At 43.5% G+C, this 26,491-nt stretch overlaps 9 protein-coding genes across 11 annotated transcripts; 3 read left to right on the top strand and 6 right to left on the bottom strand.

Moving 5' to 3' along the window:
- Positions 1–15: 15 nt before the first annotated feature.
- LOC129590350 (uncharacterized) lies at positions 16–2,804 on the top strand. The gene is made up of 5 exons (XM_055485529.1): positions 16–82; positions 283–587; positions 671–796; positions 1,544–1,738; positions 2,013–2,804. The coding sequence occupies exons 2-5, from the start codon at positions 399–401 to the stop codon at positions 2,115–2,117; spliced, it is 615 nt and encodes a 204-aa protein (XP_055341504.1). The 5' UTR covers positions 16–82; positions 283–398; the 3' UTR covers positions 2,118–2,804.
- On the bottom strand, positions 2,062–3,943 carry LOC129590349 (peroxiredoxin-6-like). The gene is made up of 4 exons (XM_055485528.1): positions 3,692–3,943; positions 3,306–3,462; positions 2,825–3,042; positions 2,062–2,514 (listed from the first exon to the last, which is right to left on the bottom strand). Exons 1-4 carry the CDS (start codon positions 3,778–3,780, stop codon positions 2,313–2,315), a joined length of 666 nt encoding a protein of 221 aa, XP_055341503.1. The 5' UTR covers positions 3,781–3,943; the 3' UTR covers positions 2,062–2,312.
- Positions 3,944–4,267: 324 nt separating this feature from the next.
- LOC129590348 (sorting and assembly machinery component 50 homolog B-like) lies at positions 4,268–7,455 on the top strand. 2 transcript variants are annotated; one of them, XM_055485527.1, is made up of 4 exons: positions 4,268–4,655; positions 4,770–5,206; positions 5,954–6,484; positions 6,857–7,455. In XM_055485527.1, exons 1-4 carry the CDS (start codon positions 4,639–4,641, stop codon positions 7,237–7,239), a joined length of 1,368 nt encoding a protein of 455 aa, XP_055341502.1. In that variant the 5' UTR covers positions 4,268–4,638; the 3' UTR covers positions 7,240–7,455. The 2 variants fall into 2 exon arrangements, with proteins under 2 accessions (XP_055341502.1, XP_055341501.1); XM_055485526.1 differs by having other exon boundaries at positions 4,269–4,655; positions 4,767–5,206.
- A 249-nt stretch (positions 7,456–7,704) lies between these two features.
- On the bottom strand, positions 7,705–9,690 carry LOC129590351 (uncharacterized). The gene is made up of 3 exons (XM_055485531.1): positions 9,531–9,690; positions 9,184–9,432; positions 7,705–8,154 (listed from the first exon to the last, which is right to left on the bottom strand). The coding sequence occupies exons 2-3, from the start codon at positions 9,421–9,423 to the stop codon at positions 8,011–8,013; spliced, it is 384 nt and encodes a 127-aa protein (XP_055341506.1). The 5' UTR covers positions 9,424–9,432; positions 9,531–9,690; the 3' UTR covers positions 7,705–8,010.
- A 253-nt stretch (positions 9,691–9,943) lies between these two features.
- On the bottom strand, positions 9,944–13,657 carry LOC129590409 (methanethiol oxidase-like). Its single transcript, XM_055485617.1, has 9 exons — positions 13,242–13,657; positions 12,625–12,801; positions 11,914–12,214; positions 11,450–11,631; positions 11,127–11,205; positions 10,884–11,005; positions 10,651–10,757; positions 10,488–10,592; positions 9,944–10,317 (listed from the first exon to the last, which is right to left on the bottom strand). The coding sequence occupies exons 1-9, from the start codon at positions 13,440–13,442 to the stop codon at positions 10,161–10,163; spliced, it is 1,431 nt and encodes a 476-aa protein (XP_055341592.1). The 5' UTR covers positions 13,443–13,657; the 3' UTR covers positions 9,944–10,160.
- Positions 13,658–14,481: 824 nt separating this feature from the next.
- LOC129590393 (homeodomain-only protein-like) lies at positions 14,482–15,895 on the bottom strand. Its single transcript, XM_055485596.1, has 2 exons — positions 15,350–15,895; positions 14,482–15,012 (listed from the first exon to the last, which is right to left on the bottom strand). Exons 1-2 carry the CDS (start codon positions 15,512–15,514, stop codon positions 14,863–14,865), a joined length of 315 nt encoding a protein of 104 aa, XP_055341571.1. The 5' UTR covers positions 15,515–15,895; the 3' UTR covers positions 14,482–14,862.
- An 843-nt stretch (positions 15,896–16,738) lies between these two features.
- Positions 16,739–19,012, bottom strand: LOC129590392 (enhancer of rudimentary homolog). 2 transcript variants are annotated; one of them, XM_055485595.1, is made up of 3 exons: positions 18,224–19,012; positions 17,645–18,089; positions 16,739–17,043 (listed from the first exon to the last, which is right to left on the bottom strand). In XM_055485595.1, the coding sequence occupies exon 2, from the start codon at positions 17,975–17,977 to the stop codon at positions 17,657–17,659; it is 321 nt and encodes a 106-aa protein (XP_055341570.1). In that variant the 5' UTR covers positions 17,978–18,089; positions 18,224–19,012; the 3' UTR covers positions 16,739–17,043; positions 17,645–17,656. The 2 variants fall into 2 exon arrangements, with proteins under 2 accessions (XP_055341570.1, XP_055341569.1); XM_055485594.1 differs by having other exon boundaries at positions 16,743–17,043; positions 17,645–18,075; positions 18,224–19,007.
- A 271-nt stretch (positions 19,013–19,283) lies between these two features.
- LOC129590390 (caseinolytic peptidase B protein homolog) lies at positions 19,284–23,021 on the top strand. The gene is made up of 7 exons (XM_055485592.1): positions 19,284–19,739; positions 20,157–20,665; positions 21,007–21,260; positions 21,435–21,586; positions 21,710–22,006; positions 22,173–22,460; positions 22,585–23,021. The coding sequence occupies exons 1-7, from the start codon at positions 19,565–19,567 to the stop codon at positions 22,860–22,862; spliced, it is 1,953 nt and encodes a 650-aa protein (XP_055341567.1). The 5' UTR covers positions 19,284–19,564; the 3' UTR covers positions 22,863–23,021.
- Positions 22,793–26,481, bottom strand: LOC129590391 (uncharacterized). The gene is made up of 4 exons (XM_055485593.1): positions 25,738–26,481; positions 23,861–24,280; positions 23,355–23,583; positions 22,793–23,121 (listed from the first exon to the last, which is right to left on the bottom strand). The coding sequence occupies exons 1-4, from the start codon at positions 26,075–26,077 to the stop codon at positions 23,004–23,006; spliced, it is 1,107 nt and encodes a 368-aa protein (XP_055341568.1). The 5' UTR covers positions 26,078–26,481; the 3' UTR covers positions 22,793–23,003.
- Positions 26,482–26,491: the final 10 nt, after the last annotated feature.

Raw genomic sequence — 26,491 nt, 5'->3', positions numbered from 1 at the left:
TTTTCGTCCAAAAGTGGGCCAAAACGAAACAAACGCTTCTGTATTCATCAGTGTTTATTTCTAGTACTAGTGCTTATTTCTGGTAAGTACTAGTTTCTAGTACTAGTGTTTCATCAGTGTTTATTTCTAGTACTAGTAATAATTTAGGTACAGATGAGATTTGTAACTTTTCAAAGGGGAAAAGTTTTTGTCTTCTTCTTTTGTTTCATATACTGTATAACAATCTTTCCGGATGTTCTGTAATCAAAACTGGTCATAAATAACCACTTAACGGATGTTAAGATTTCCTCTGGCCGTGACCAAGACGGCGGCAGCCGACAGCGTCTGACTGTTGAAATATACGGGTCCAAGTTCAGGATAGTGGCAGATAGGATACCCTGTAACAGTGTAACTGAACCATGGGATCGGAGACGGTGGGCGAACCTCGTGGCAACATCTTCGCGAGCCCGACTTGGACCTGGTCCATATCCCCTGACCAGCCCTCCCATCGGATGACGGCCAAACTGTACCGCCTGCCGCATCCCGCCAGCGTCTACCAGGCCGTCGTGCGACAGCGCTTCCCGGCCGCGTTCCTCGACGCTCGCATGGTGTGTCTGCTATATTACCTTTCCCTTCTGTTTCTTATTTGTTTTCTCCTTCTGCGTGTACGATGATCGGGTGGTTATTGTAGTTGACAGGCAGCATCCTGGACCTGCAGATTGCCTGCTGTAAGGCGCTGGCTCGTCATTCCCGTCAAAGTATGCTGACCAAATCCCTTCCGATGGAAATGCTCTACGCTCTTTCGCCGCGAACTGGTGTAAGTTTCTCTATAATTAGCGTAATGCGCAATGGTTATTTCACCGCAAATGCGGTATATGCTGCCGTTCCACTCAGTTTTTTCTATCTTTTCCTTTTTTCGTTTTATGATTTCAGTGAATTTTTCGGATTTTTCGGAATTCTTCGAGGCTTTCATACGAACTAGGAAGCTAGTTGATTTAATTTGATTTCGGTAATTTTGAATCTGTTTCAGTTTTCTGTAGGCATTTTGCCGATTTATACGCAATTTAAGTTCTGAAGCCTCTTGCTTGTGATAGTTTCGAAACTTTAATGCTTTTGTAAATTTCCATCGTATTCATGAAAGTGAAGTTATATTATTATTATATGTTGTACTTGTTAACTTGTATGTATTTTTTCCTCTGGTGGAAGGCTAACAAGATATAACAAGATATATCATGAATATGGTTGTCTCGAAAAAAGGTAATTCAGGAAGTATTTATTACTTTTTCGTCTTGCAAAGTGTGTTTTAACTTTTACCTCCAAGTTTTCGTTTAGAACCAGAAGAACCTGAGCAGAGTACGCAATACTTTAATAGTGTTTTAGGATACGGGCAGTTTTACAAATTAAAAGTTTCGTTATAAGAAGTGCAGTTTATTGGAGTTGCACGGTGTAATTAACCAAGAATTTTGGGTGACAACACTTTTGAGTGACAACTCTTTTGAGTACCCACTCTGAAATGACATAGACCAATTTCCGTCGGGAAGGTTTCGAGGTTACGGTTTTTCAGATATCGGACGCACTGAAATTGTTGGGCTTCAAAGCCGACTGCGAATGGGTGGTGGTGCTGTGGATTATTCCGGCCAACGAACAAGTGCCTTCGCCTTCCATGCAGGCTTTTGAGAGTCTCTTAGCTCAGGAAAAAGGCCAAGAATTCGCTTTCTCGGACCTCACAAGATTATCTGACTTCAACAAAATTGCACAGGTTGGCTACATTTATATAATTCTTTAAACATTTATATAATTCTTTAAATTCTTTCTATAGTTAGCTCTTTAAATAATTTCACGTTTTCGCTATTTTTTTATTTACGGTACTCGTACTGCCGATTCTGGCTAATATCGCAATAAGTTCCAGGGAAAATGCGAATTATATATTGGGGCACTCAGGGGCAGCTAGCAAAGAGCCATTTCCAGTTGACAAAATCAGACGCTTTTCATACCAGTTTCTACAGATACGCTATACCCTAATTCCGCTACAGGTGTACGATTTTCCCATGGATCTCCCGGAAGCTTATGCCCACAGTCCGACATGGAAACGTTTTTTATTAAGCCATGTCACGTCTAAAATCGCCATCAAAGAATAAACAAGCAAATTAGAAACAGATAAAATGTTATTAAAACTTGTGCAGTTACCAGTGTGAATGAAAGCCAGTTTAATTTTTAACCAAACAATAACTAGTAACTACTATCGCAAAATGAAAGTTTTAACTGGATAAGAAAGGGAACACTGGATTGTCGGCTGACTCTGTCCACGGCAGACCGCTGAGCGTTCGTTCAGTTCAGGGCTGTGGCGTATAGCGCAGGTACTCCTTGCCGGAGGGCAGCGGCTGGACTTCCACGCCCTTGGGATAGTTCTTAGCTAAGTCCGCGGCCGGCACCGTGGGCGGCACGATCACCTTGTCGCCGCTCTTCCAGTCCACCGGCGTCACCACGTTATGCTTGGCCACCAGCTGCAGGGAGTCGATAATGCGCAGGATCTCACTGCAACACCACCACAAATGCTACAGCGGCACTAGAAACTCCAGTAGCCAGCTAAAGTCTTATTACTGTCATTGTGGAAGTAATTCCTCAACGGATACGTTTTACAGCGGTTTCTGGCGGGTTTCAATAAATTTCTGAATCTGCATTTATCTGATAAAGTGCAGTATACAAATCTTTGCCGTCCATCTCAAAACTGGCCGCTCAGAAATCAGCGCCGGCATTGGCGATTTGATGGTTTCATACAAAAGGCACGAGTGTGCCTAAAAGAAAGCACTATGCGATGATTTCAGTGACCATTTTACGCACTTACTCGAAATTGCGTCCAGAAGTGGCGGGGTACAGAATCAGCGTCTTGACCTTGTGATCAGGCCCGATAACGTAGACGACGCGGGCCGTCAGTGGCATGCCCTCGTTGTTCAGCTCATCCGGGTCCAGCATGCCGAACTTCACCGCCAACGTGCGATCATGATCAGCGATGATCGGATAAGGAAACTTCCCGCTGCCAACGCCGCAGTACGCCTCTAAATCCTACACAGATCACAAACACCATATAGCATGACGTACCGTCACGTACTTTCAGGCAGTATTTTCTGAAAAATCTACGTGGACAAAGCATTATTTTGTCATAAATACTGGAAAAAAAGTGCGAAGAAAATTAATGATAACAGAAAACCAGGCATAACTTGTAAGTCAGTAAGCAAAATAATTATTCTGAAAAAGCAGCAGCAAACGCGGGTACTATAATGGTGAAAAATAAAATAAAAACGAGAAGACACAGGGAAATTAAATACCTTAATCCAGCCGCGATGCGATTCAGCATCATCACAAGACAGGGCAATCATTTTCACGCCGCGCCGCTGGAATTCCGGCGCCAGTTTCGCAGCGCGCCCCAGTTCCGTGGTGCACACTGGGGTGTAGTCGCGAGGATGGGAAAACAAAATGGCCCAACTGCAAGTGCAAGACAAAGATCTGCCATTTCAAATCCAGTGCAGAAACCTTAATGATTCAACTATTCAAGTCAAACAATAAGCAGTATCAAACCAGGTACAAGTAGGCGACAAAGTAACATGTCAAACACACAATGTTTTTAATGCGGAATTTCCCTGCCACAACTATGGAGAAAGATGGTCATGTCACAGGCACAAAGGCCATATGCGCACGTTTATCAGCTGATCACCTGTTTCCCAGCCATTCGTGGAATTTGATGGGGCCTTCGTTGGTCTCTGACTCGAAATCCGGCACAACTTCACCCAGATTCAACGGCATCTTGCAAAAAAGTACACGAAATAGTTATTCTGAATCCAAGGAACACCACAGAGGAGCAGTCAACGAAAGCGGCAGCGAAAACCAGCGTGTCCAGGTATTTATCAATTTATGCGGCTGACTGCGTCCTGTTGCCGCGTTGCGAGAAAACTTTCCGATTCGCTTCTGATTTCAAACTCGTCACTTCCGCAGCCGGAAGTAATAAAAGCTGCAGCCTAGCAGGATGTGCCCATACTCCCACCCCGGAACCAGACTGAAAGCTGAAAAATGACATTTCGTGAGATTATATCGATTATCGACTGCAACCAACAAGATATAATAAATTTATAAAAAATGTTAAAAAATAATTTTATCCGGAAAACTTGTGTCCTATTTTGTTAAATCACGTTTTCAGTTCGCGGTTACACTTACGGCCGCTTTAATACGCCTTACTGTACGTCGTTAGGAACTATTGTATAACCATGCTCGCAACGCTCCGCGCTCATCTGTTTTACTTTTCAGTTCATAATTTTTCAAAAATTGAGTATTTTATAATTTTTATTTACTCCGGAATTCGGGATCGTGTTTTCGTTATACCGGTGCACAGTTCCAAAACTTCGTATTTCTATCGCAGCTTCAATGCAGTTGTTATTTGGAAGAACTGGTTTTGTGTAGAAAGCGGGTGGCGGATCGGTGATTGCACACTTTCGTGCTATGACATCAGCCGACTGAATCCTCATGTTCCCTTCCTCGAACTCCATGAAATCTGGCTGGTCTTGCAGAGTTCACTGAATCTGTCGAATCCCGCATTTTTATCCTTGCCATCCACTGCACCTTCGAGTCTCCGACGATTTGCAATCTAGTGGATGCGCTCTGCAAACCATGGCCAACTTTTTCGAGTAAGAATTTCCAAACACTATGACTCAAGCGATGGTTTCCCCGTAGGCCACCCGTACAGGTCAGTGCGGAACTACTAGCAATATGGGCTAACGCGTCGTGTTACTTTTTAGCAGTGTTACCAAAGAGGCTTCCTCAACCGACAGCTTCCTCCCCGCGCAGACCCTGGATCTGGATGCCCTGGCCGCCATCCCCACGGTGGTGGAGAAGGTGAATATTGACGGGGTGGGCCGGACGAAGGATGTGGTGTTGCAGCGTGAGTGCCAGCGCATCTTCGCCGCGGCGACATTCGAGGAGTTGGTGCTGAGCATCGACCACACCATTCGCGAATTTCAGCGTCTGGGCCTGTTTAGTGCTGTCGGGGCGCTGATTGATGTGGGCCGCGGGGGACCGCAGCAGCACAACTATGAAGTGTCCTTCTTCGTTAAGGAGCCTAGTCGGATTCTGGGATCGCTGCAGACGACGGTGTCGGGCAGCGGCGACACGGGGCTCAATGTGGCCGTCGAGATGCCCAATACGTTCGGGGCGGGCCAGCGGATCCGCGTCGAGGAAGGTAGGCTAGCAAAATTTCAGTGCCGCTCTGCATCAAATCATATAAATTTTAGGATGTTCTCGTATTTTTTGGCTGCTGCTTTTGTAATACTGTTAGCTTTATTTAATTGTAAATGTTTCTATCCGGAAGCAGGGAAGCTCCAAATGCATAGAATTTTTTCTGCCAACTAATTTTCCTCGGGAGGGTTTGAATTTTTCTCGTGTTTTTGTCGTTCTAAGCTTACGGCATAAGTCTGGTTTCCTCTTAGTTTCTGTAATGTTTTTGTATTAATGAGCTGGTACCTGGTGCTTCGTTTGCCGTATCATTTCTTTTCTTTTTAACATGTTGAGTGACTGCTCACTACTCTGACAGTTTTCGGCTGAGTGGGTTCTGTTATAAATATTTTACTGTGCGTCATTTGGGCATTTTTCTGTTATTCGAGTGCCCAGGATTTCATATACAGTAGTGTAACTCGTATGCGATAGCATAATTCTTCTGTGATTTGGACAACTTGTACAAGCGTTTGTGTTACCCAGAAAATCATTAAAATGTGCAGAAAATAAAGTTACAGTCAGGTACGAATTTTTTTAGTTGCAGTTGATGTCTCTCTGAAATTAGAATCGGCCCATTGTTTAGGTTGTTACGGTTTCTGTTGTGATTATTATAATTATCTGACTGAAGCAGGCTTATTTTTGTAAAGCAGGCTGTTAGCTTTTTGCCTTTTTGGTATGTTTACACTTTACAGTACATGTTTCTGCGTCTGAACAGGATTCGGAACGAAAACGAAATCGCATTTCTCCTTATCCTTCACTCAGCCTATACAGCTGTCCCCTCTCCAGCACATCACTGGCGCTCTTTTCCGCCGCAACTTCGTCCTAGACGCCAGCGGGCTCTTTAACATTGATCACGGCGTTTCCGTGGATCTGCACACGCAGCTGTCGCCCTGGATCCGCCACCGACTGGGCTGGGAAGGCGCGTGGCGTTTCGTCAACTCCGCCTCTCCCCTTACGCCCTACGACGTGCGCCAGTACACTGGGCACACGCTCAAGTCAGCAGTGATCAATGAAGTGGCGCGGGATACGCGCGATCATCCCATGCTCCCGGAATCAGGCACTCTGGTCAGGGGCAGTTGTGAAGTAGCCGGAGTGGGCGGCGATGTGCGGCATGTTAAGCCGGAGGCGCGGCTGGAAGTCAATGTGCCGTTGGTGGCAGGGATCAGTGTCCAGGGGACGTTTGGGTGGGGTTACGTCGCCCCGGTGACAGCCAGACCGGTCAATATTGCCGATCGCTACTTTCTCGGTAAGGTTTCATGTATTTTTTACAATCTAAAGATAAAAAGTTAAACAGATGCGTATTGCAGTTTGATGGCTAATATCATGAGCGCAGTCAATATTAATTTATGTTGAGTAGCATGCGATGACGTCTTGTATGTTTGAAACATTATTTTAAGTATTTCCTTTTTGCCGGTTTTTTTTTAAAATTTGCTTATTTACTTTTTGTAAAGTAAAAATTTGGGCAACTTAGTCCACCTAAATAATTTTTCCAACTGCGTCCGAATGTTTGCTTCCATTTTTTCGGTTCTTTTATTTTTTGAATTTGTTTCTTATAATTATCTATTTTTGCTGAAGTCTGTTCCTCTGTATTTCATTAATCAGCATTTGTTTTGCATAGGCGGGCTGAACTTTCGGGGTTTCGCTCACAACCACGTGGGTCCGCACTCGGGCAACTACGCCTTGGGCGGCAACATGTACTGGACGTCGGGCGCGCACGTGTACGCGCCTCTGCCCTTCGGCGACCCCTACCATCCCTTCTTGCGGCACATCCGTCTGCACGGCTTTTTTAACACCGGCAACGTGGGCAGTGTGGGCGGCAGTCAGCATCATCACTGGCGCACTCTATTCAGCGATTTCCCCGCTTCGGTGGGCGGCGGCATTGCCGTGGCGCTAGGCAAGTTCGCCCGGCTGGAGATCAACTGGGCGCGGGTGCTGCGTGCCAACGACAGTGAGATACAAGCCGGCCGGCTGTCCTTCGGGTTGGGCGTGAATTATTCGTAGAGCTGTGCGCGAGGGAGGGGCACGGGTGAGGATAAAACTGAAAAGGGCATTTCGGGGATTTTTGTGAGCAGTTTTGTTTTAGCGTGAACAGTTGCAGCATCTGCGTGCCTGTGTGTGTTTATTGGCAAAATGGGTGGAAATTATGGAATTAAAGTGGTTTGTTATTGAGTAAATTAAAGATGATGGTGATAATAGAGTTCATTCGGCATTAAAAAAAGTCAAGATTATTTTACCCGTTAACGGTGAAGGCTCAAGTCTTCCGCAACTAGTTACCTGTAGCTAAGAGATGTTGTAAAATATTACAAGTAAAACTTAGTAGAAACAACGATCAGCGAAGTTTGTGTCGCGAATTTTGGCTAACCGATTAATAGGTCTGTCGCCAGGTTGTCAATAGAAGAAATTGTGTCACAGTGTATTTGACGTATCGTATTTCATGGAATCCACATACTTACAAGTAGTACTTAATTTATCACATCTCTGACGCATTTATTTGCCACCTACAGGCTGTAATACCATTCAGGTCAATAAGAATTACAATTAAAAATCAGTAAAATCCATGATGACATTTGACTTTATTCTGAACACAACACACACAAGCGGCTCTCACACAGCCAACACGGAACCATTTACAAATGCAGCGGCTGCAATAAGGGTTATTTCGGTAAAACTGCAGTTCCATTCTTCGAACAGCCAACGGTCGACCGAAACGGAAACTAACGAACCATCGCATGTGGGGATGCTGTTGGTGACTGGACAAGGGACGGGGCGTCCTTATGTCTTCTTCTTCTTGGGATTAATGAGGGTCCAGGAGAAGTAGAGGGAGAAACAAGTCCCGCCAATCACTCCCAACCACGTCAGCCGGTACAGGAATTCAGCCAGCGGCGTCTTACGCCACAGCGGCTTACCCGTGTTCGTCTGCGAGGAGAGAACACAAAACCATGTCAGAGGCTACTTCAGAATTAACAAATGTTTATCCAACGCTGCTATCAAAACGTTTATCCAACACCGTCCAGCAAACTCAACACGAGTTTCCCAAATTCCTACTAGTTATTTTCCTGAAGCTGTCCGTCTATCTCTTGCTACCGGATCAATGCTAGATGTTGCAGGTCAAAGGAAGAATAAACAGCTATAAACAGAACACTCTCTTCAATTATTTATCATGTTATCCACAAATTAAACTAAAAAAAAACACTGCCAAACAACAAATTAATAATTACTCTATCAATTCCCTGACAATGCCCGCTATCTGTTTTCTGTTGTTAATTTATTACCGCTCCTGTATGTAGCATTGCTATGACATCGTACGTTGTAAACGTTTCTCATAACATATCATTATTAATTTATTATCAATTTATTCAGCAGAAAAATATCGTTCAGTTATTGTTCAGTTCGTTAGTTCTTCTCTGTTTACAAAAACATACAGCAGGAGTGCTGCAAGTACTTATTTCTGAATTTTTGTTCAGCGACTTGGTTTCATTTTCCTTAAGTCTGGTAATTCATTAAACGAAATGATTTCAATAAAAAGGTAAAACTCTAACTTATAGATAATAGATCTATAAGATAATTAAGAACAAAGTTATGAACAATCGAAACAAAGATCTGAAATACTTCTAGTCTTCTACCCAGCTACTGCAAGCTGAAACATGTGTCCATTTAAGCAATATCCTCATGAGACTCTGGCAAAGAAAACTGTTTTTTTACGATTCTTATTTGAAAGTTTTAACCTGAAAAGTTACGCTGAAACGAATGTTCTGGTAGGAAAGTTGAACGCATGTACGAGATCTTAGCATCGCAGCAACGTGACATGTTTACAATCTCGAAAGGATCGAACTCTTTACAGTCCTTAATAAATTATGGCAATGCAGTGCAACGTTGACGTGGATCAAAACTCGTTGAACGGGACCTGACAAGTCGAATATGGCTGGTGCATGTGCAGTTGCGTACCTGATAGAACTTCTGCATCTGCTTGATCTTGGGGTGGACGGGCCCAGGCGGACCCGCCTCGGGGTCGAAGCGGCCGCCGTCGCTCTCGAAGCTCTTGTCCAGAGAACTCTGCGGATTCACGCTCGTATCGTACGACACCGTCCGCCGCCCCAGCACACTGGCTGCATTTGGTCGCGAAGCCAGGGTGATGCTGCGCACCAGGGGACTGCGCAGAGCTATCAGGCCCAAACGGGACTCCATCGCGACGGGCTGCAATCAAGACGACATACCACCATTGCCAACTTCGATAAGCCTGATTCATTCATGTTTATGCAGGCAAATGTGTACAATAAAGTGAACGTTCTCACCTGAATCACGAAATGACGATCACAATGTGGCAGGAATACCTCCTCATACACAACAATGAGATAAACTGGATTTGGGAAACGAAAAATTGATTTATCGAGGACATCTGCATGCGTTCAAGCGCCCAGACGCATGCGTGCAATTACTGCATCAACTTCTAAACGGCTCCGAGATCACCAAATCCATGTCGATAGTGCTTTATTTCTAACCTGCTCTACCGGGATGATGTGTTTGACACTACGGTACGGGTTTTGTATTGTGATTCCATTTACCTAAACGTCCAATGGAACTCGGATAAACCATACGCAGGCTCACTTACAGTTACAGCTGACCGGAAGTTCGGAACACAGTCACAATGCACACAGAATCACAGACAGAAATCGAGTTTTCTTTCATGACTGATTTTTGACACCACTCATAGTTACGACAAGTTTAATAATAATAATCAGAATCCAAAACACAGCCCATACGTTTCTCGATTATTGCGCGGATTTGGAAATCACGCGCCCACCGAATACCCACCCCAAAACTAACAACTTCCGGCACCGGAAAATACGAGAAAGTCGAATACGAGAAAGTCGAATTTTATTAAACAGTGATATATACTCTAAAGAACAAACTAAACTAAAATTCTACACCCAGATGTCAGACGTGCAGTCACCGCCCGGATAGCGCATTTCGTGGCCGCGCACAGCTCCATCCGGCTCCTTGCCAAAGTCCACCAAAAAGTCCGGATTCAGCGTCAACCCCTGGTCCGTCACGTCCAACAACAGCATCACACCGCCATGTCTTTAACAAGAACAAAATCAGAAAAATAATGGCATACTAAGCATATGAACTACGTCTGTACAGATACGAAGTATTGTATAAAACAGATACTTTATACACTCACGGATACAGTAAGTCGTTAAAAGAACAATTCAGTATCAAGTTATCGACAATAATAATATTCCGCTCACTTGATTAAGTCTGGATAGAACTGCGCATCCCACGGCGTAATGATGGACACAGTGACGTACAAGCGTTTTCCGTCGCGGCTCAGCTGGATCATATGTGGACCACCGCTACACACCACGACAATCATTACTGTGAAATCACCCACTGCCATTGCGTATCACTTACTGAATTTTGCGGTTTTTAATAACCGTTCTCGACGGCTGATGCGAAAGCTCCTCGTCCCGGTCCACTTTGACACCAGTATCATCCACGATAACACCACCCACAAAGATCTGCATTAACAGTGAAAGGTTTCAGGAAATTCAAATATCAGCAATTTACAGGTTCTATAATCTGAGAAAATCTACCAGGACATTTTTATAATTTCAAAAATACAAAGTTTCATTGCCGCCGCGCACCTGTGAGACAAGACGCGGCTGATCCGGTTGGGAAATGTCGTACTGGCGGACATCTCCGTGAAGATAGCAGGTCACAAAGAGATATTTATCGTCCAGGGAAATCAGCGCATCCGTAATTAAAGCTGAGATTGAGAAATAATTAGAACACGTACCGCGGAAGTTTTCAAGTTGTTGTATGTGAATAGGTGACCAAACCCAAAGGTATTGTAATTATAGATTTATAGTCAATTAGTGCTCAGTTACCCGGGACAAAGGGCAGCGCCCAGTGGGAAACGGTTTTGTGTGGGATCTTCACTGCCGCTTTGGCCTCCCATTTCTTATCCTAAACGCAAACAGTACAAACACTATTGCCTTGCCCCGATTATTAAATAAAAAACTAATATCATCTTGGTCGTTCTGAAGTCAGAAATCTTAATTTGGCAACTTTCTTGCTCCGAAGAACAGATGAGCACGAGCAAGAGTCCAGAGTTCTTGGCACGAGACATTATTAATCGCTCTCTCAAAATTTTCCGTCTGGGCATCCGCCCAGCCATTACATCACAATGTATGTCACTACCGCTGCCCACCTCGTTCAAGCGGACGTGAAAAATGGAAGCACCCAATGCGGTAACAATGTAAGCATCGGTAGCCTGCGGATTATGCACAAAGCGGATCTCCATGGGAATCCGGCCGTCGTCGCCCAAATCGATGGTCTGGAAAAGCTCTCGTTCCGTCCACCGCCAAAAATGAATTTTCGACCCATAATACCCTGCAGAAGATTTTTTTTATAAACTCCAACATAATCCTTTACCCAGGTATGTTAGTACTTATAATCCTTTTGCAGTTTTGCTAAATCATATTAACCTAACAATACTTGCTCATCAATCTTCACAATCAAAACACGATCACAAACGAACAGGCATTCAGTAAAACTGCAAATTGAAATCGGAAACTAAATCTGGAAATCAAATAACTAGATTCAAACCAAAAGTTATAGTAGGCGAAGTACAATTACGGGCTTACAGCGTCAGTACCGCTCTAATTTACGAACCGGCTTCAACGTCCTTGATGTCGAATCCCTTGGTGAACTTGTTGGGCGCTCCAAATTCGGTGGAAATCATGATGTTATGCCGCGGCTGATACCAGAAGTCATGCCCCTTAATGGCCTCCGTCCCGGAGTTCCACAGACCCTTGGGCTCGAACGTGTTCCCGGCCAGCAGGTAGAAAGCGCCACGGGCGTCCCCTTGGGCATTTCCCAGAGTGTGGATCATCACGTCGCCGCTGGGAATGCAGTGCACCGTGTGCGGATAGCTGACGTTGTACTTCTCCGCGATGTCTTTGCCTTTGATTTGCTGCACCAATCAAAGAAAATAATCAAACGAAGTCCAGCAGGAGTTTACAGTCAATAACTCAGCATTACCTATCCATTTTTTATGTTCTACAACTTTTACTTCCAGAGCATTTCATCCACTAATTTTCCGGTAGTGTTCAATGGTTAATCATCACGGTAAAATTAATGGATGAAATTAGTGGTTAAACAAACCGACTAATTTCAAGCCGCGTATTTGAAGTCAGATAAGTACAATGTAACAGTGCCATCTTTTTACTTCACATATTTACACTGCATTATAGTACTGCAAAAATGCCATCAAAATGGTTAAAGGCACAAACAATACAGAAGTGCTGACTGGAAAATGGTTTAACCCTTACCGCAAAATTCGGATAAATTGTGAGAAAAATGTCAACAGACGCAGATGCGTACCTTAATCAACTGCGGACGACACGGGTCCGTCGTGGCGTCCACAATGTGGATGTTGCCCGAGAAGAAGCCCGGCAGAACAATGTAACGGCGTGGAGTGTTGGGGCAGCTGACGCAGGCATTCCAGCCGAAATGGTGCAGCTCATCATCAGCATCCGGCATGTACAAGCGATGCACAACCTGCCAGCACACTTCATACGGTCGCCGTAAAACAGTTTAAGCTCACAGTCAGTACAAACACGTAAACTGTTTAGACATACTGTAATTAAAACTGTAACCAAAACTTCAATGAAAAATAACAAGGAAGCTGCAAACTACCCATAAGTGCCGTGCTTATTTTAATTTAAAAACAGAGACACTGTATGGCTATGATAGTATGATGGAGTGACTTTTTATTTTTCGGACAAGTTGTGTATGTCACGTTTTGTGTTCTGTACGAGTACTGTAAGCGCATTAGGCAGTGGTGCCCGTATTGCAGTAAGCAAATGAAGTTATTTCCAGGACCATAACCATAAATGATAAGCTACAGCAATAACAAGACTGGGGATGATTACCTATTCAATTCTAACGGTTAGCCTGTTAGTGTTTGGAGTTAGATTGTTAGAACCTAAAATCCTAACCTGACAAAACGTGGCCGAAGCAGGATCGATATCCACCGTGGCCAGATAATCGGGCTTCTTGTCCTTGACCAGCCCGGCGATGAGTCCCTGAGGGGACTGGATGCAGGAGACGTACATCAGCTTCTCCCGTGGGGCATCCATGCACTGCGCAGGCGAACGCACCGCCTGCATTCCATCGCCGCCGCCACAACAACCAGCCATCTTCTTTCCGACACTACAAATCGCAAATCAAATCAAAAAGCTGACCTGAAGGTTTGTTCCTACTGGCAAGTGACACCTTGCCCAAACTGGCTGAAGCGCTTAGAAAAAATCTTCTCGGATGAGAGTATGCTCTCCTCGGATTCGGGAATGACGAAAGGCACTTCAAAAATTTCGAACGAAATCTGCGACGTCATCTGTTCGTATCTGCTCTGTTTTGCTTTCTCACCATCATCTGTGCGCCTGTGCCTACATTGGTGTCAAAGGCTGGCGGCCAAACTGTCGCTCTGGGCGGTCGGTTTTACTGTACAGTTGTATATATTTTATACGAGTATGGATATGACATTTTTTATAGAATATTACGAGTACTAAATAAAACTTTACTATATAAAACCGTACTATATAAAAATCTGTACTGCACTACATAAAACCGTTGCACTGGCATGGATGGCTGCGGAGTCTCGCCCGGCCGGAAGCCGGCCAAATGTGGGATGATTGGGTCAACTTACCATCTGGCACTACCGGAAATCCTTTCAGCGCCGCTGTTGCGGCTCTTAACATCACAAGAAACCGGCAAAATTAATGGCAATGGAACTATATTGTATTGACCACGAGTACGGGTCGAACTATATAGATATTTATATATAGAAATATGTGCATAGAATAGAATACGAGTTTATCTATATTCGTACGTGCATAGAATACGAGTATATCTATACTTCGTATCTATATAGTATTCCATGTACGGTAATCTGGTAATTTCCCGCGCGGGTATTTATTAATGTGCCACTACCCTAGCTAATACGACTAAAACTGACACTTGCCCGAGTAGTACTAGAAGCAGTGTTATAATCACACTTTTATAATCTCGTACAGTATTTACTTTCTGTAGTTACTGTGTTGTCGGGTCACCAGTAATTAATGTAAGCAGTAAGCACTCGAACGTACAGTATAATCTGGATATCCGACGATGTGTCTATATTATTTTTTTCCTGTTCGCCTGTTTGCTCAGTTCGCATTTGAAACTGTCGCGGTTTGCAAAATAATCATATAGGAAACATTGCAGCACAAAGTATGCTACTCGTAGTACTGTACCCAGATATTCGTGTACATTTACAGACAGTTACAGTACGCGATGTACTGTTACTTATCGTTAACTGAATTCACGGAAGTTCCACAATACAGAACTATATATATAAATATCTATATAACTTCTATTCATAAAATTTGTACGTTAGCGAACAGAAAAATGCTAGCGAACAGATTTAGGATTTTTGTTTGCGGAATAATCTAGCATCGATCGAGATCTCAGATCACCAGAACCTGCCGGCAAATATCAACACCCCGGTACTAACAAGTAATTACTGTGATATCGTAACATTAATGCAAGTAATAATACTGAAAAAATGGTATGGAATAAGTGTCAGCTGAATTTGTTAGAGCGATCCCAGTAATTTCCACTGCCGGCTACGTCGAAATCTGTCCGTGGTTGCGGTATGTCGTACACTTTACGGTTATTAGCCGGCAGTCCTTGAGACAAGCGCCAGTACGCCAGTTGGTGTTGGTACCATGTCTGAAAATTAAAATGAAAGAATATTCCATGAAAGTTAATTCCAAACGGTACGAGTATGATACTATCACAAAATGAATGATGGTTGATGGAGAAATGTTAATGTTTCGCCTGTTACATTATAACGCAGACCTGTACATGTTGTGCTTGTGTTAATAATTATAATGTTTTATAATGTAATTGAAATCCATTGCGGGACCATTTTACACATTACACAAAGCTTCCGTTTACAGTTTATTTATTGTTCAGTGACTGCGACTCAGTGCTGTAGCTCGGGCACTATAACCTCGTACTTATCGCGAAAGTAGTCCAAATCTTATTGTTAGTTAGTATTTCTTACCCTTATTTGATACGGCTGCAATCCTAGTTCAGCCGCGATAATATTGATATCGGCCACTTGGGGGTTTTTATCTTTCCGGAAAAACTCCATGAGGATTTGTTCCTGGTCCATCCGAATGCGCGGCAGGTCCTGTGGATTGGCCAAACGCGCTTTCAGTGGTATCATAGTAAATGGTAATCCGGGCCAGTCAATTATAAATCTGTGTTGTTAATTACTGGAGAGTCAGAGACGATGTCCAGTTCGTGAATAGGACACTTACTTACAGCAAACCGCACTTTTTTATGCAACCGGCCGTTGTGCCGCTCCTGGGAAGCGACAACAGGCGAGCAAGTTAGCAGAACAGTTTAACTCGAAACTGGACAATTAAATCTCCAAGAAACAACGTTTTTATTTGCCTGCTATTTGAACAATTGCGTGACGAAATGTTGTTGCCAAACCGGCGTATTCAAATTTACTCAGGACGGCGACGTACGAGCCTTACGGGGTGTGTGATGCAACAACGCACGCCTGAACTTGTCAATTAACTTGTCGAATGTGTGGCCGTTAGTTTCGTGCCATCTGATGAATGGACGATTGGCGACGGATCAAAAGATGCCCTTCTCCATGTTGAAGATAAAACGGAAGGAAGTGTACCGCAACGGATCATGTTTTATCCAGTCGGAAGTGCCATCGAAGCGCGGAGAACATGAATGATTAGGCGCTCATAATCTGGCGCAAGGAGATATTTCCTGTAGCTCATGCGGGCGACTTGTTGGATAAAACCGAAAAATGCGGTATAAACTTGATTTACTTATTAATCCTGGTCAATGCAAGGAGCTCCTGTACAGTGTTGTGTTTATTGTATTTATGGAACAGAGAAACAAGCAGCATTTGCGCTTTGATCGATTCAGATTGCCAGTGACAATGGGCGTGCCTTGCATACAGCCAACAATTTACGGAAAGTAAACGTTTACGCTAGAGCAATAAAAAAATCAATGGCTATTTTCATATGCTGTATAAAGCGATCGGACAGAAAAGGAAATTGATGGGGAAATCTCGTGTTAACTCCATAAAACAATTCGTTCAACATAACCGATGCTCCGACTATTACCGCATTACAACTTACAAGTGCATGTTCCAAGTGCGCAACTTTGCAGCCTTGCCTAATGGTTGCTCCTTCCTTACAATCGTTTAAAATCGGTACTAATCCTAAATACCTATTCAAAAACATTAAGTAAATAATTAACACATAATACTTAATACCGATATCTACCTACTGCATCTCACTTTTGTTGTATTTTGCTATTGTTTGCGTAATTTGGTTGTTACTAAGACTGACTTATTAGTATGAATTCGCAAGAGAGAAATTTCACAGTTCACAACTTATTACGATTTACAGTCGATGTAGGAATCACAAGACCTGCCCGTAAACAGTTTCACAGTGTTAGGTTTTAATATTTTGCTTTACTTCGATTTGTTCGTTCTTACTGGCAATCAGAGCGTTTTAGCTTTTAGGCGCTCGTCGCCAGAATCCTTATTATTCGGGTTGCTCCAGTAGTGTTGAACTTTGAACAATATCGCAATGCAGATCGTCAATGCAAGTAGAAAAGCATCTTAAATAAACAAGATAAAAAAGAATTGGTTACGCCTCATCAAACAGATCAGCCCACGATTCCATTCGCATCCATCCAGCGATCTCCCGCATTGGTTTAGGTCTGCGAAAAGTACAAATACAAATACCACAAACTAGTCAGATCTATCTCGAAAATGTATTGTACTCGTTTGCACACAACTAACGACAAACAAAATACTCGTACAAAGTTTAAGCTTACATTCTAACATGTACACTAAATTTTTTTAGCTGTAGGATACTGAAAGAAAAAAAATTATGCGAAAAAAGCGAAAATATAACAAGGGACGCGTAACATTATCTGAGGAAAACCTGAATTACAGAGTACAGTAAATGATTCAACCATGAGATGACGATGATATCGGGCAAATTGTAAAATTTGTACTTCACTTCCTAAGAATGGGAATATCCATACAGAGAAAAGGCAGCAAAGTAAGCGTGCCCACAAAAGTACATATAAAAATAAATAAGTTAAACGTTTGTGGACCAACTGTGGCAAAACAAAAGCAATTTATTAAAAAAAAAACAAGCAAGGATAAAAACTCGGCATTAAAAAATGCCACCAGCAGAACACACACCTCCCGTTTAAAATTTAAAAAATCCTGGCAAAAACGTTTTGCACGAAACAATAATAAAAATAACAATTAGGGCAATTATGTTTTGATCCAGTAGAGAATCAAGCTGACCTGGTGTTCAGTTTATTTGTTTGGGTTGTTGCGATGGCGGAGGAGGAGCTCGTAGATGGCCTCCTTGATGAACTGCTTGCCGCGCGGCATGTAGAGCGGGGAGCCGTTGGCGGCCTGCGAGACCATGATGCTGATGTCCTCCAGACGGTCGAGGAACTCGTAGAGATCGCGGATGTCGTAGGTGATGGAGCCCTCGCCCGGCATGGACTTGCGCAGGTTCAGCTCGAAGATGCGACAGATTCCTTCCAGACAGTCATCCTCCGTCTCGTAGTCGCAGTACGTCCGACTGGCCGGATTGCTCGTCGTCTGCAGCAGCAGGATGGTGTGGCTCATCGTCGGACTATGCTACGGGTTACAGTAATGAACAACACAACGGAGCAAGGTAATGCAGCCTCCGGGGAATATCCGTCTGGGCTCCTTGATTTTACAAACTGTAAAATCGGTCCTGTCAGCCAATACCTACTGTATTACTGTATTACAGTCAGCATTTGCAGACTTGATGCATCTGCTAATCGAAGTTTATCACAATAACAGCACTGTACAGTGTAACGGCACTGTAACGGTGTAACCCGTATTTACCTCTTCCAGACTTTGTACGTTTCTTTCGCTGAGGACCCCGCAACACTGCAGGCATACAATAATAACTTAGGAATTCGAGCGTGGAAAGTGATACAGTCGAAGGACCAAGAGACTTCAACAGACTGGTAAGATTCGCAAGAGTCCTGTCGCTGTGTGTCGTTGTTGGTTGTTGCGGACGTTTCTTCCAGTTGGAACCGATTCGAAGTCAAAAAACGAGAATGTTTCTCAGCGGCGCTGGGAAATCTTCCACCGTTCCAAATTTCATCCAACTATATATAAACTTTGCGCTAAACTCTAAAGTGCTTCAAACGAGTCAAATGTCCGAGAGATCATATTAATGGTCCAATGACGAACAGTATAAGAAAATTCAAAACTGAAATCCAAAAACACATTCCAGCCATTTCGAGGCTGCTGAAGAACTGCCGACTTGACGGTGCGGTTACGTTTGAAAAGGAGACCGACGCTTCCGGTCTCACTCTCACAGGACAACTAAAATGAAGTACAGCTACTTCGAAGTATCCTTTTTGATCATCATGTTTGTTCAAAAATAAATTAAAACTTAATTCAGCAAAAAAGGTCTTTTTTTTTAAAAATTGTGTTCTCTTTAATCTTGATCTATAATTACACTTGAACAACAATACGCCTGCAAATTTAGCTTTATACAATTAAAGAATAACAAAAATCGATAAATTCTTTCCAGTTTGATGATTTTAATATTTACGACTATTAAATATATTTGAACAAGTACAGTAATTAAATAAGTATCGATTACGTAAGTATTCGAATTATTGTATATTGTGTAATGTACGAGTAGCCCGGAGTAGACGTGCACGTATGTTTGAAGACGTCGCAATTTTTAGACACTAATTAATTCCTCGATATTGTTGTAAAAGGTAAGTACTGTGCTTTTACATTGAATTTTTAATTATAAGTTATGTACTTACATATCTGCACTTAATTCAGAGGTGTGCGATTCTTGGCAACGGGCAGCAATTACCGCCGCCAAATCAATATTACTGACCTGGGACAGGGTCACTCTCCGGTCACGTGGATCTCCTTGCAACTCGTACTGTACTAAAAACTATGCCAACTTATGAACATAAAATTAATAAGACATACAACGATTTTCAATAGGTAGCACGGTATTCTATATTCTGAGTTTTACTGCGGCCGATTGGCTTTGAAGTAGCGACAAATGTCGGCAACGCTCGATCGGGTCACGCTCCTGCAACAATTAATAAATTTAGTTAAAGAATTTAAGTTGACTGACCGCGATATGCAGTCCATCCAGCTACCTGTTAACCTGTAATATTTCTACCTCTGACTTACGCACTTTCGCCTATGGACAAACTGGTGGTTACGTTGATGCGTTCGCAGATCTTCTACCACCATCACCAACAACGGCTCCGCTTGTGCACGGTCCATATTGTCCGGCCCGTGTCCAAATTGTTTCTCACGAGGGGCGGCTATGCATCCGCTTTCAAACATGTCATTCCGCGGCTCAAAGGCGAAACCGGTTCGTTATTACAGATACTGGAATACATTAGAGCAAACAAGAACGTTATTACAGATAAGAACTACTCTAATTATTTATCTCTGGAATATTTTCGCTAAAATCAGTATTATTTTATGTAATTATCATATTTATTTGTTTATGCTTACATGATTACATCGTAGAACTCCTCTAAGCTGACTTTTAATTTTACGTCCTTTTAAGTGATTTTTTGCGATCTTTTTTGAACTTTGCTTGATTTTGTAATTTTTTTTATCATGTATAATAACCTCAAGTTAACAAAATTATCCTAAAATGAAATCAGGAACCACCGGACAAAAGATTATACAAAATTGATCCTGCTTTTAACACTTGAGCGACATCGGGCAGTTTTTTTTATTATTGAGAAAGTCGAAAGTTATCCTGCGTGCACATACCTAGATGATAGCCGCTGGTACAAGAAACTGAAGAAGACGCTGACAATTTTGAAATATGGTCTCGCCTTCTCGGGTATCGTCTACGCTCACTGCAGCAGCAGCCGCAACAACGGCAACGCCCCCAAGGATCCCTCCCTGCCCGCCTCGTCCGAATGCGCTCTCTTCCGTTGCTGCAAATCACCACGCAGTCTGCCTGAGACGGCTGCGCTCCTGCAGGACGAAACACTGAACATTAACACGGTGCATCCTCTTGGCTGGACCTTCCTGCACGTCAGCGCCGCTAACGGCAACGCGGCGGCCACGCGACTGCTTCTCGAGGCGGGCGCCGATCCCAATGCGCAGGATGAGTTCAACAATGTTTACGCCGTATCGGAGGCCCGGAAGTCGCAGCCGATGGAGATTCTTCTGATCCGGGAAGAGGACTTCAGCGGGGGATTGAATACGCGAGCTAGTTTTAAGGGCTGCACAGCTCTGCATTATGCCGCTCTGGCCGATGATCTGGAGACTGTGCAGGTGCGCCCACACCACGGTAAGTAGGTGTTTTGTTAACTAATTCAGCATCGTCAGTGGAGTGTTTTCCGGTCTCGAATTTTTACAAATTTTTTCGTGGTTATTTGGTACAGACACTTGTAGAAAATTGCTATCCGGTGTGCAAAAATTCATTGTCATTCACCGTATTGAAAGCATGTTACTGTCAATGTGATTTATCGTTAGTAATATCTGAAGACTACGCTTCCAGATTACGAGTACGGAGTATATATATAATTATGTGTCATTATAGCTAATGGCTTCTTATACCGCTGACCTAACTTCGAATTGCATCTACAGTAATTTGTGCATGTTTGTGGCTGCAGTTGTTGTTGCAAGCGGGCGGCAATCCGCTGATCATAAACGAGAAAGGTCACACCTGTCTGGAATACGCCAAGGAACCGCGGATTAAAGAAATGCTGGAGCAGGCGGTGGCTAGAGGAGAGGAGTTCCAGCGGCGGTGTGAGGCGGAGGAGCGCAGCAAATTCCCTCTGGAAGAGCGCCTCAAGCAGACACTGGTCGGCCAGGAAACCGCCATCGCCACTGTGTCGGCGGCTATACGCCGGCGCGAAAGCGGATGGTAGCTTTATGATTTTTTAATAACAAAGGAAGTGATGATCCTTTGATTTTTGTTTTATTTTCATCTTTTTCATATCGAGCGCTCTTTTGTGTAGTATCCTCCTGTTGTTAATCGTAATAGCCGTAGTATACTGATCGAGCGGAGGCGGAAGTCATTGGACATAACCTTTTGCAGGTATGACGACGATCACCCATTGGTGTTGCTATTTCTCGGCTCTTCGGGAATTGGCAAAACCGAGCTAGCTAAGCAGATCGCGCTCTATCTCAACAAAGACCAGAAGAAAGGATTTATTCGACTGGACATGAGCGAGTATCAAGAAAAGCACGGTACCAGCTTTAAATTGTTAATTTATTAGCATGTGAAAAATGATTTGCCCAGAGTTTTTAAAAAATACTATATACAGCGAAACGTAGGTTGCAGTTAACGCGAGCGTGTTCGACTGTCCGTAGAGGTGTCCAAGCTGATCGGTTCACCGCCGGGCTATCTGGGTCACGAACAGGGCGGACAGCTAACGCAGAAACTGAAGGAAAGCCCGGGGGCGGTGGTCCTGTTCGACGAAGTGGACAAGGCGCATCCGGATGTTCTGACAGTGTTGCTGCAGCTGTTCGACGAAGGTCGCCTGACCGATGGCCGCGGCAAGACGGTGGAGTGCAAGGAGGCTATTTTCATTATGACGAGCAATCTGGCCACCGATGAGATTGCCGAATTCGCGGTGAGGATGCGCCAGGAAGACCAGGCAATGCGCGGTTGGTTATTACTTTCACCCGAACTTAATTTTTTTGTCAAATTGTCTCGCCAGTTGAACTGCTCCCTTCCGCTTACCTATATGCTGCTTATGAACATATTACTGTTTATTACCGCTTAAAATATTGCAGTATTTTATGTTGTGCATTCATCCTTACTTACTGATAGGCGCAGCCAGTGATCTCCGGCCGTCCTCCGAGGTCATTCACTTTCCCCGGAAATTCAAGGACGAAGTGGTGGAACCGAAACTAAAACGTCACTTTCGGCGCGATGAATTTCTTGGCCGCATCAACGAGATCGTGTATTTTGTGCCGTTCTCGCACGGGGAACTCCTGCAGTTGGTCGACAAAGATCTGACCTTTTGGAAAGATCGCGCCCGGCGAAAACACGACGTTCAGTTAGAATGGGATGCCGGTTTAGTCGAAGCCATCGCGGATGGCTACAACATCCACTATGGTATTTTATTAAACGATTGTTTTCTTTTCTCATTTGATTACAAAACAATTTTCCAGTTTTTTATCGTTCACGTCAGTTTAACGGTTCCCCAAAGCCTTTTATTTTCTAATACTATGTGCTACAGGAGCGCGTAGTATCCGTCACGAGATCGAGCGCAGTGTCATTAACCCGTTGGCCGCGGCATATGAGCGTCACCTCCTGAATCGGCAGTGCTGTGTGCGGCTGACCGCCGACACTTCGCTCTCCCTGCAAAATGATGCCGGTGAATGCTTATGCGAACCACGTCCCATCAAGATTCTTCTCAAGCCTCAGACACAACAGGACAATCAGGAGAAAAAAGCGGATTTTGTTGACATCACGGAGTCACTCAAGCAACCGCTTCCACAAATAGCGGCAGAATAAAGTTCTATCTGACAGGGAAATTCAACACAATAAAAAGACATCATGAATATACTAACGATGTTTTAGGAATAAACTGAAGAAATGCACCATCGCTTAAAAATTCAAGAAGATCAAAATTAAAAATAAAGGCACATGAAGTTTTCAACGTTCCAGGGCAGCAGCAATCCGGGCCCGACGCTGCTTTTCTGTCACGGTGGCTTTGTTATAGCGCTCACCGAACGAGACATTGTCCGCATCCACACCGAAGATCCGTCCGCACCTAATAGAACCGAAACGTAATTTAGTCAATCATTATTCGAATTAAAACAATTCTTGCAGATAGTAACTAGGAGCATAGTAACATTCAAAAGGGGTACAAACTGTAAGCAAATGTTCAAAAGTCGAGTAAAGCAACAGATAAACGGCATTTAATGGCGATAAAATCTTATATTATTAGCTTTGATAAGTTACAATATACAGTAAACTTGTGCAAAGTATGTATACGTAGCGTACAAGTCCAGCATGGCCAGTCGACTGAATTCCAGATCGGCCCGGGCGCCCCATCGGTAGTAATTCTGCTCACCGCCGGCGTTTGGGCGCGACGCCTGCAGCAGGTACTCCTGTTTGACAAAATCCCTCTGGAGTAAATCCTTCAGTTTCCCCAGATGAGGGTGAACCAGGTCTACGTCGAATCCGAAGGGCTTCAGAAAATTCCAGATTAAATCAGACAGCACATCTCCACCTACACAGAGATAGGAACTGCTATATAGTGCTGAGATTGGAAAAATTTCATCAGCTAAATTTCCTCTACCGCATTTTCAATTCTTGTTTAACGATAAATCACTTTCATTCTGTCGAACATTTTGTATTGTTGATGCAACAGCCTCCACTACGTAGATTTTTAACTGCATTTATGAATTTAAAAAATGTCATTAAACACAAGAAGCATGTGATGCTTATTCTTGGTAAATGAGACAAAGTCATCACAAGGGTTGGAAGAAAACTCAAAATATGCCCACCTTCCATGAAAATATACAGCAGCGTCAGGGTCAATAATGTATGTCGTGCCGCGCCCAGCGCTTCCACTTCCTCCACCGCATCTGCACTGAACAGAGTCCGAGGTCCGCAGCGATGGAAGGATTTAGCGGCATCGGTGCTGTTGATAAGAATGTAATGAATCGCCGTATGCTTGCGTCGTCTGCCGGACTTTTGTGTGTCCTGTGTGTCAACCGGCCCGTCCTCCGCAAGGCCTTTATTTTCCTGAGCGCCTTCCTCCAGGTACAGGTTCGCGTTGTCCATGGGGAATACCGGCTGATCGGGGCTGATCTCCGCCAGGACGAAGCCGAAGTCCTCGCGCAACAGTTTACGCGAACGTTTGAAAACCGCCTCAAAGTCCACGTTCGGTCGGTTGGACAGCTTCTGCCATTCGTTCTTTAGTCCTAGTGAAAACGATCAACATAATAACACCACGAAATACAAAAAACATTCAAAAAAGCATTTTCTCGGAAGGTTTTCCATAATTACAGCATTACGATGTTTTCGGGATCGTAAACGCGTATAACAAGTGTCAACAATGCTATGTAATAATGTACGTAATTAATTAAATTCAGTGGAATTAACCATCAAGTCTGAAGTCACCTACTATTTTGAAGTTTACTGGAAACTAATAAGACCGGAAGTATATCTATATCGACTATATGCAATTTTTATTTTAATAATAAAATTTATATTTCGTAGTTCTAATACAAAGGGGATACCAAAAGTTTTTTTCTCTATTTTTTATCTTCCCCCACAAACTCACTGTACTCTTTCCACCCATATTTTTACTGATGTCATTCATTAACTAATTAATGAAAATTGTAATTTAGGTTTTGCTCAATCCGGGTTGGGGAATTCGCCACAAAGACTGTTGGCGGCTTCTGGCAGCCTAATTTCTGGTCTTCTCGCAGCATTGTACTATTATTAAAATTCTCCTCGTTTATTCCCCGAGAAGCAAAAAACGCTTTTATGTTCAGAATTCTTCGCTCTTGCAGTGTAAATCAAAAACGAAAAAAGGCAGCCCCTACCAGTTTTAAAAAAGAATTAAAACTGTCAGTTACCAGTTGTCAAAAAAAGAAACTTCTCAGTCTCCAGATGGCAAAAATATGGAAAATCTAGAAAAAAAATTTGCGGTTTACCAACTGGCAATAAATTTGATCATGGCTACTATGCGCTGGAGTGGGTCGAGGGTAAAGTTTTTATTGAGGAAACGGATCCGAAGTTCGGGATAGCAAGAAAGAGGAAAATCAAAAAACTTGATGACTTGGAGACATAAAATTATTATTTTAATCTGTGAAAGTTTAGAAACGTTTCGTTATCACGATAATGGCTAAGGCATAGTAAGCTTTCAGTATTAGAAATTATAGGTAAAAAGGTTGAGAGGGAGAGAAGTGGCAATAAAACAACTGAATTTTTGGAAAGGGAGTGGTTAGGCTGCCCAAAGCATCACCGTCTAAATAATGTTTCGTCTGGTTCGTTCTTCTTCGACAGTTAGATTTATTTTTTTCTTCGATAGGTAAGAGATTAGGCTATGCAACAAAAAATATATCGCTGATGAATCACATCAACTGGAAACCAGGCAAAATAGGCAAAAAAACTTTTGGTATGTCCTTTGTAAAAACGTCTCCATTATGATTTCGAAACGAACACGTTAGAAAAATCCGCCGATTCGTTAAATGCTGACAGCTGACTTCGCTAACCCTAACACTATAACATACTGGTACCAGAGCTTTTAATACCCCTCATGAAATTACACTGTTGGTACTCAGGTACTGTACTCGTAACTTCGTAAGTAAGAAAAAAAATACAAAATACTGGGCACACAGATCATGACAGATGTGTGTAGTGGGCAACTCACGATTATTGGTCATGACGCCGCGGCTGTGATGGCACATCAAAATGAGCGTAACCAGTAATGTGGCGTTGCTCTCCAGCTCGTTTTCCTCCGCGGCCGCCCTCCCCCCTGCCACGGGGATGGGGGGCAGGTCCATCCAGCCCTCCTCCATCCATTCCAGCTCAATCTCCGACACCTCCACGGCCGCGGTAGGGACGACATTCGGAGTAGAATCGGTCTCCGTTGCGTCCTCGTCATCGGAAGCTTCCTGCGGACGCACACGTCCCCGCAGCGTGCGCTGGGTGCCTGCGGTAGCTTGGGAGGAACTCGCTTCACTCTCTTGCGTGCGAGTTGTACGGGGCATGTTGCCTCAATAAATTTCACACGGAGGCAATCAGAATGTAAGCTGCAGTAAGTTATGAACGCTCACGGTAACGCTCATTTAGTTCCTGATTTAGCAGCTCACAATGATTTAACTGCAGTGCAGGGAAACTGAAAAAGCAAACAGCAAACAGTTTGCTGCAAACTGCAAACTACGCAAAGTTGCAAACAGAAATTGATCCGACACGGCAACACCTAATTCATTCCTTCCGCAATCAACAATAACAGCAACCTCAAAAATTTATGAGAACGATAAAACGCATAAATTGTTGTCCAAGACGACCATAGCGGAGTTTCGCGATTAGTCTAAAGTCTCATTTTTTTTCAGAAAATTGTGGCAGTTTTCAAAAATCGAAGCGACAATAAACGAATAAAACACGAAAACGCGCCATTTATC

Source organism: Paramacrobiotus metropolitanus, unplaced genomic scaffold, assembly GCF_019649055.1.
Source record: "Paramacrobiotus metropolitanus isolate TYO unplaced genomic scaffold, Prichtersi_v1.0 Parri_scaffold0000040, whole genome shotgun sequence".
NCBI lineage: Eukaryota > Metazoa > Tardigrada > Eutardigrada > Parachela > Macrobiotidae > Paramacrobiotus > Paramacrobiotus metropolitanus.
The sequence above is the reverse complement of the archived record's forward strand: the minus strand, read 5'-3'. Positions and strand labels throughout refer to the sequence as shown.

Bases quoted from the DNA above. Each gene is read 5' to 3' on its own strand.
- LOC129590350 (XM_055485529.1), top strand. From the start codon at position 399: ATGGGATCGGAGACGGTGGGCGAACCTCGTGGCAACATCTTCGCGAGC. The intron at 588-670 runs GTGTGTCTGCTA...TGGTTATTGTAG, and splicing joins CGTTCCTCGACGCTCGCATG to TTGACAGGCAGCATCCTGGA. The intron at 1,739-2,012 runs GTTGGCTACATT...ATTCCGCTACAG, and splicing joins ACTTCAACAAAATTGCACAG to GTGTACGATTTTCCCATGGA.
- LOC129590349 (XM_055485528.1), bottom strand. From the start codon at position 3,780: ATGCCGTTGAATCTGGGTGAAGTTGTGCCGGATTTCGAGTCAGAGACC. The intron at 3,463-3,691 runs GTGATCAGCTGA...TTGCACTTGCAG, and splicing joins CACGAATGGCTGGGAAACAG to TTGGGCCATTTTGTTTTCCC. The intron at 2,515-2,824 runs GTAAGTGCGTAA...GTGGTGTTGCAG, and splicing joins ACTTCTGGACGCAATTTCGA to TGAGATCCTGCGCATTATCG.
- LOC129590348 (XM_055485526.1), top strand. The intron at 5,207-5,953 runs GTAGGCTAGCAA...GCGTCTGAACAG, and splicing joins GCGGATCCGCGTCGAGGAAG to GATTCGGAACGAAAACGAAA. The intron at 6,485-6,856 runs GTAAGGTTTCAT...TGTTTTGCATAG, and splicing joins TGCCGATCGCTACTTTCTCG to GCGGGCTGAACTTTCGGGGT.
- LOC129590351 (XM_055485531.1), bottom strand. From the start codon at position 9,423: ATGGAGTCCCGTTTGGGCCTGATAGCTCTGCGCAGTCCCCTGGTGCGC. The intron at 8,155-9,183 runs GTACGCAACTGC...CTCTCCTCGCAG, and splicing joins AGATGCAGAAGTTCTATCAG to ACGAACACGGGTAAGCCGCT.
- LOC129590409 (XM_055485617.1), bottom strand. From the start codon at position 13,442: ATGGCTGGTTGTTGTGGCGGCGGCGATGGAATGCAGGCGGTGCGTTCG. The intron at 12,215-12,624 runs GTACGCATCTGC...TGATTGGTGCAG, and splicing joins GTCGTCCGCAGTTGATTAAG to CAAATCAAAGGCAAAGACAT. The intron at 10,758-10,883 runs GTGCGCGGCGGC...CTGTTAATGCAG, and splicing joins AGCCGCGTCTTGTCTCACAG to ATCTTTGTGGGTGGTGTTAT.
- LOC129590393 (XM_055485596.1), bottom strand. From the start codon at position 15,514: ATGATACCACTGAAAGCGCGTTTGGCCAATCCACAGGACCTGCCGCGC. The intron at 15,013-15,349 runs GTAAGAAATACT...TTTAATTTTCAG, and splicing joins TGCAGCCGTATCAAATAAGG to ACATGGTACCAACACCAACT.
- LOC129590392 (XM_055485595.1), bottom strand. From the start codon at position 17,977: ATGAGCCACACCATCCTGCTGCTGCAGACGACGAGCAATCCGGCCAGT.
- LOC129590390 (XM_055485592.1), top strand. From the start codon at position 19,565: ATGGACAAACTGGTGGTTACGTTGATGCGTTCGCAGATCTTCTACCAC. The intron at 21,587-21,709 runs GTACCAGCTTTA...GACTGTCCGTAG, and splicing joins CGAGTATCAAGAAAAGCACG to AGGTGTCCAAGCTGATCGGT. The intron at 22,461-22,584 runs GTATTTTATTAA...TATGTGCTACAG, and splicing joins TGGCTACAACATCCACTATG to GAGCGCGTAGTATCCGTCAC.
- LOC129590391 (XM_055485593.1), bottom strand. From the start codon at position 26,077: ATGCCCCGTACAACTCGCACGCAAGAGAGTGAAGCGAGTTCCTCCCAA. The intron at 24,281-25,737 runs GTGAGTTGCCCA...CGTTTTCACTAG, and splicing joins CGGCGTCATGACCAATAATC to GACTAAAGAACGAATGGCAG. The intron at 23,584-23,860 runs GTGGGCATATTT...ATCTCTGTGTAG, and splicing joins GCTGTATATTTTCATGGAAG to GTGGAGATGTGCTGTCTGAT.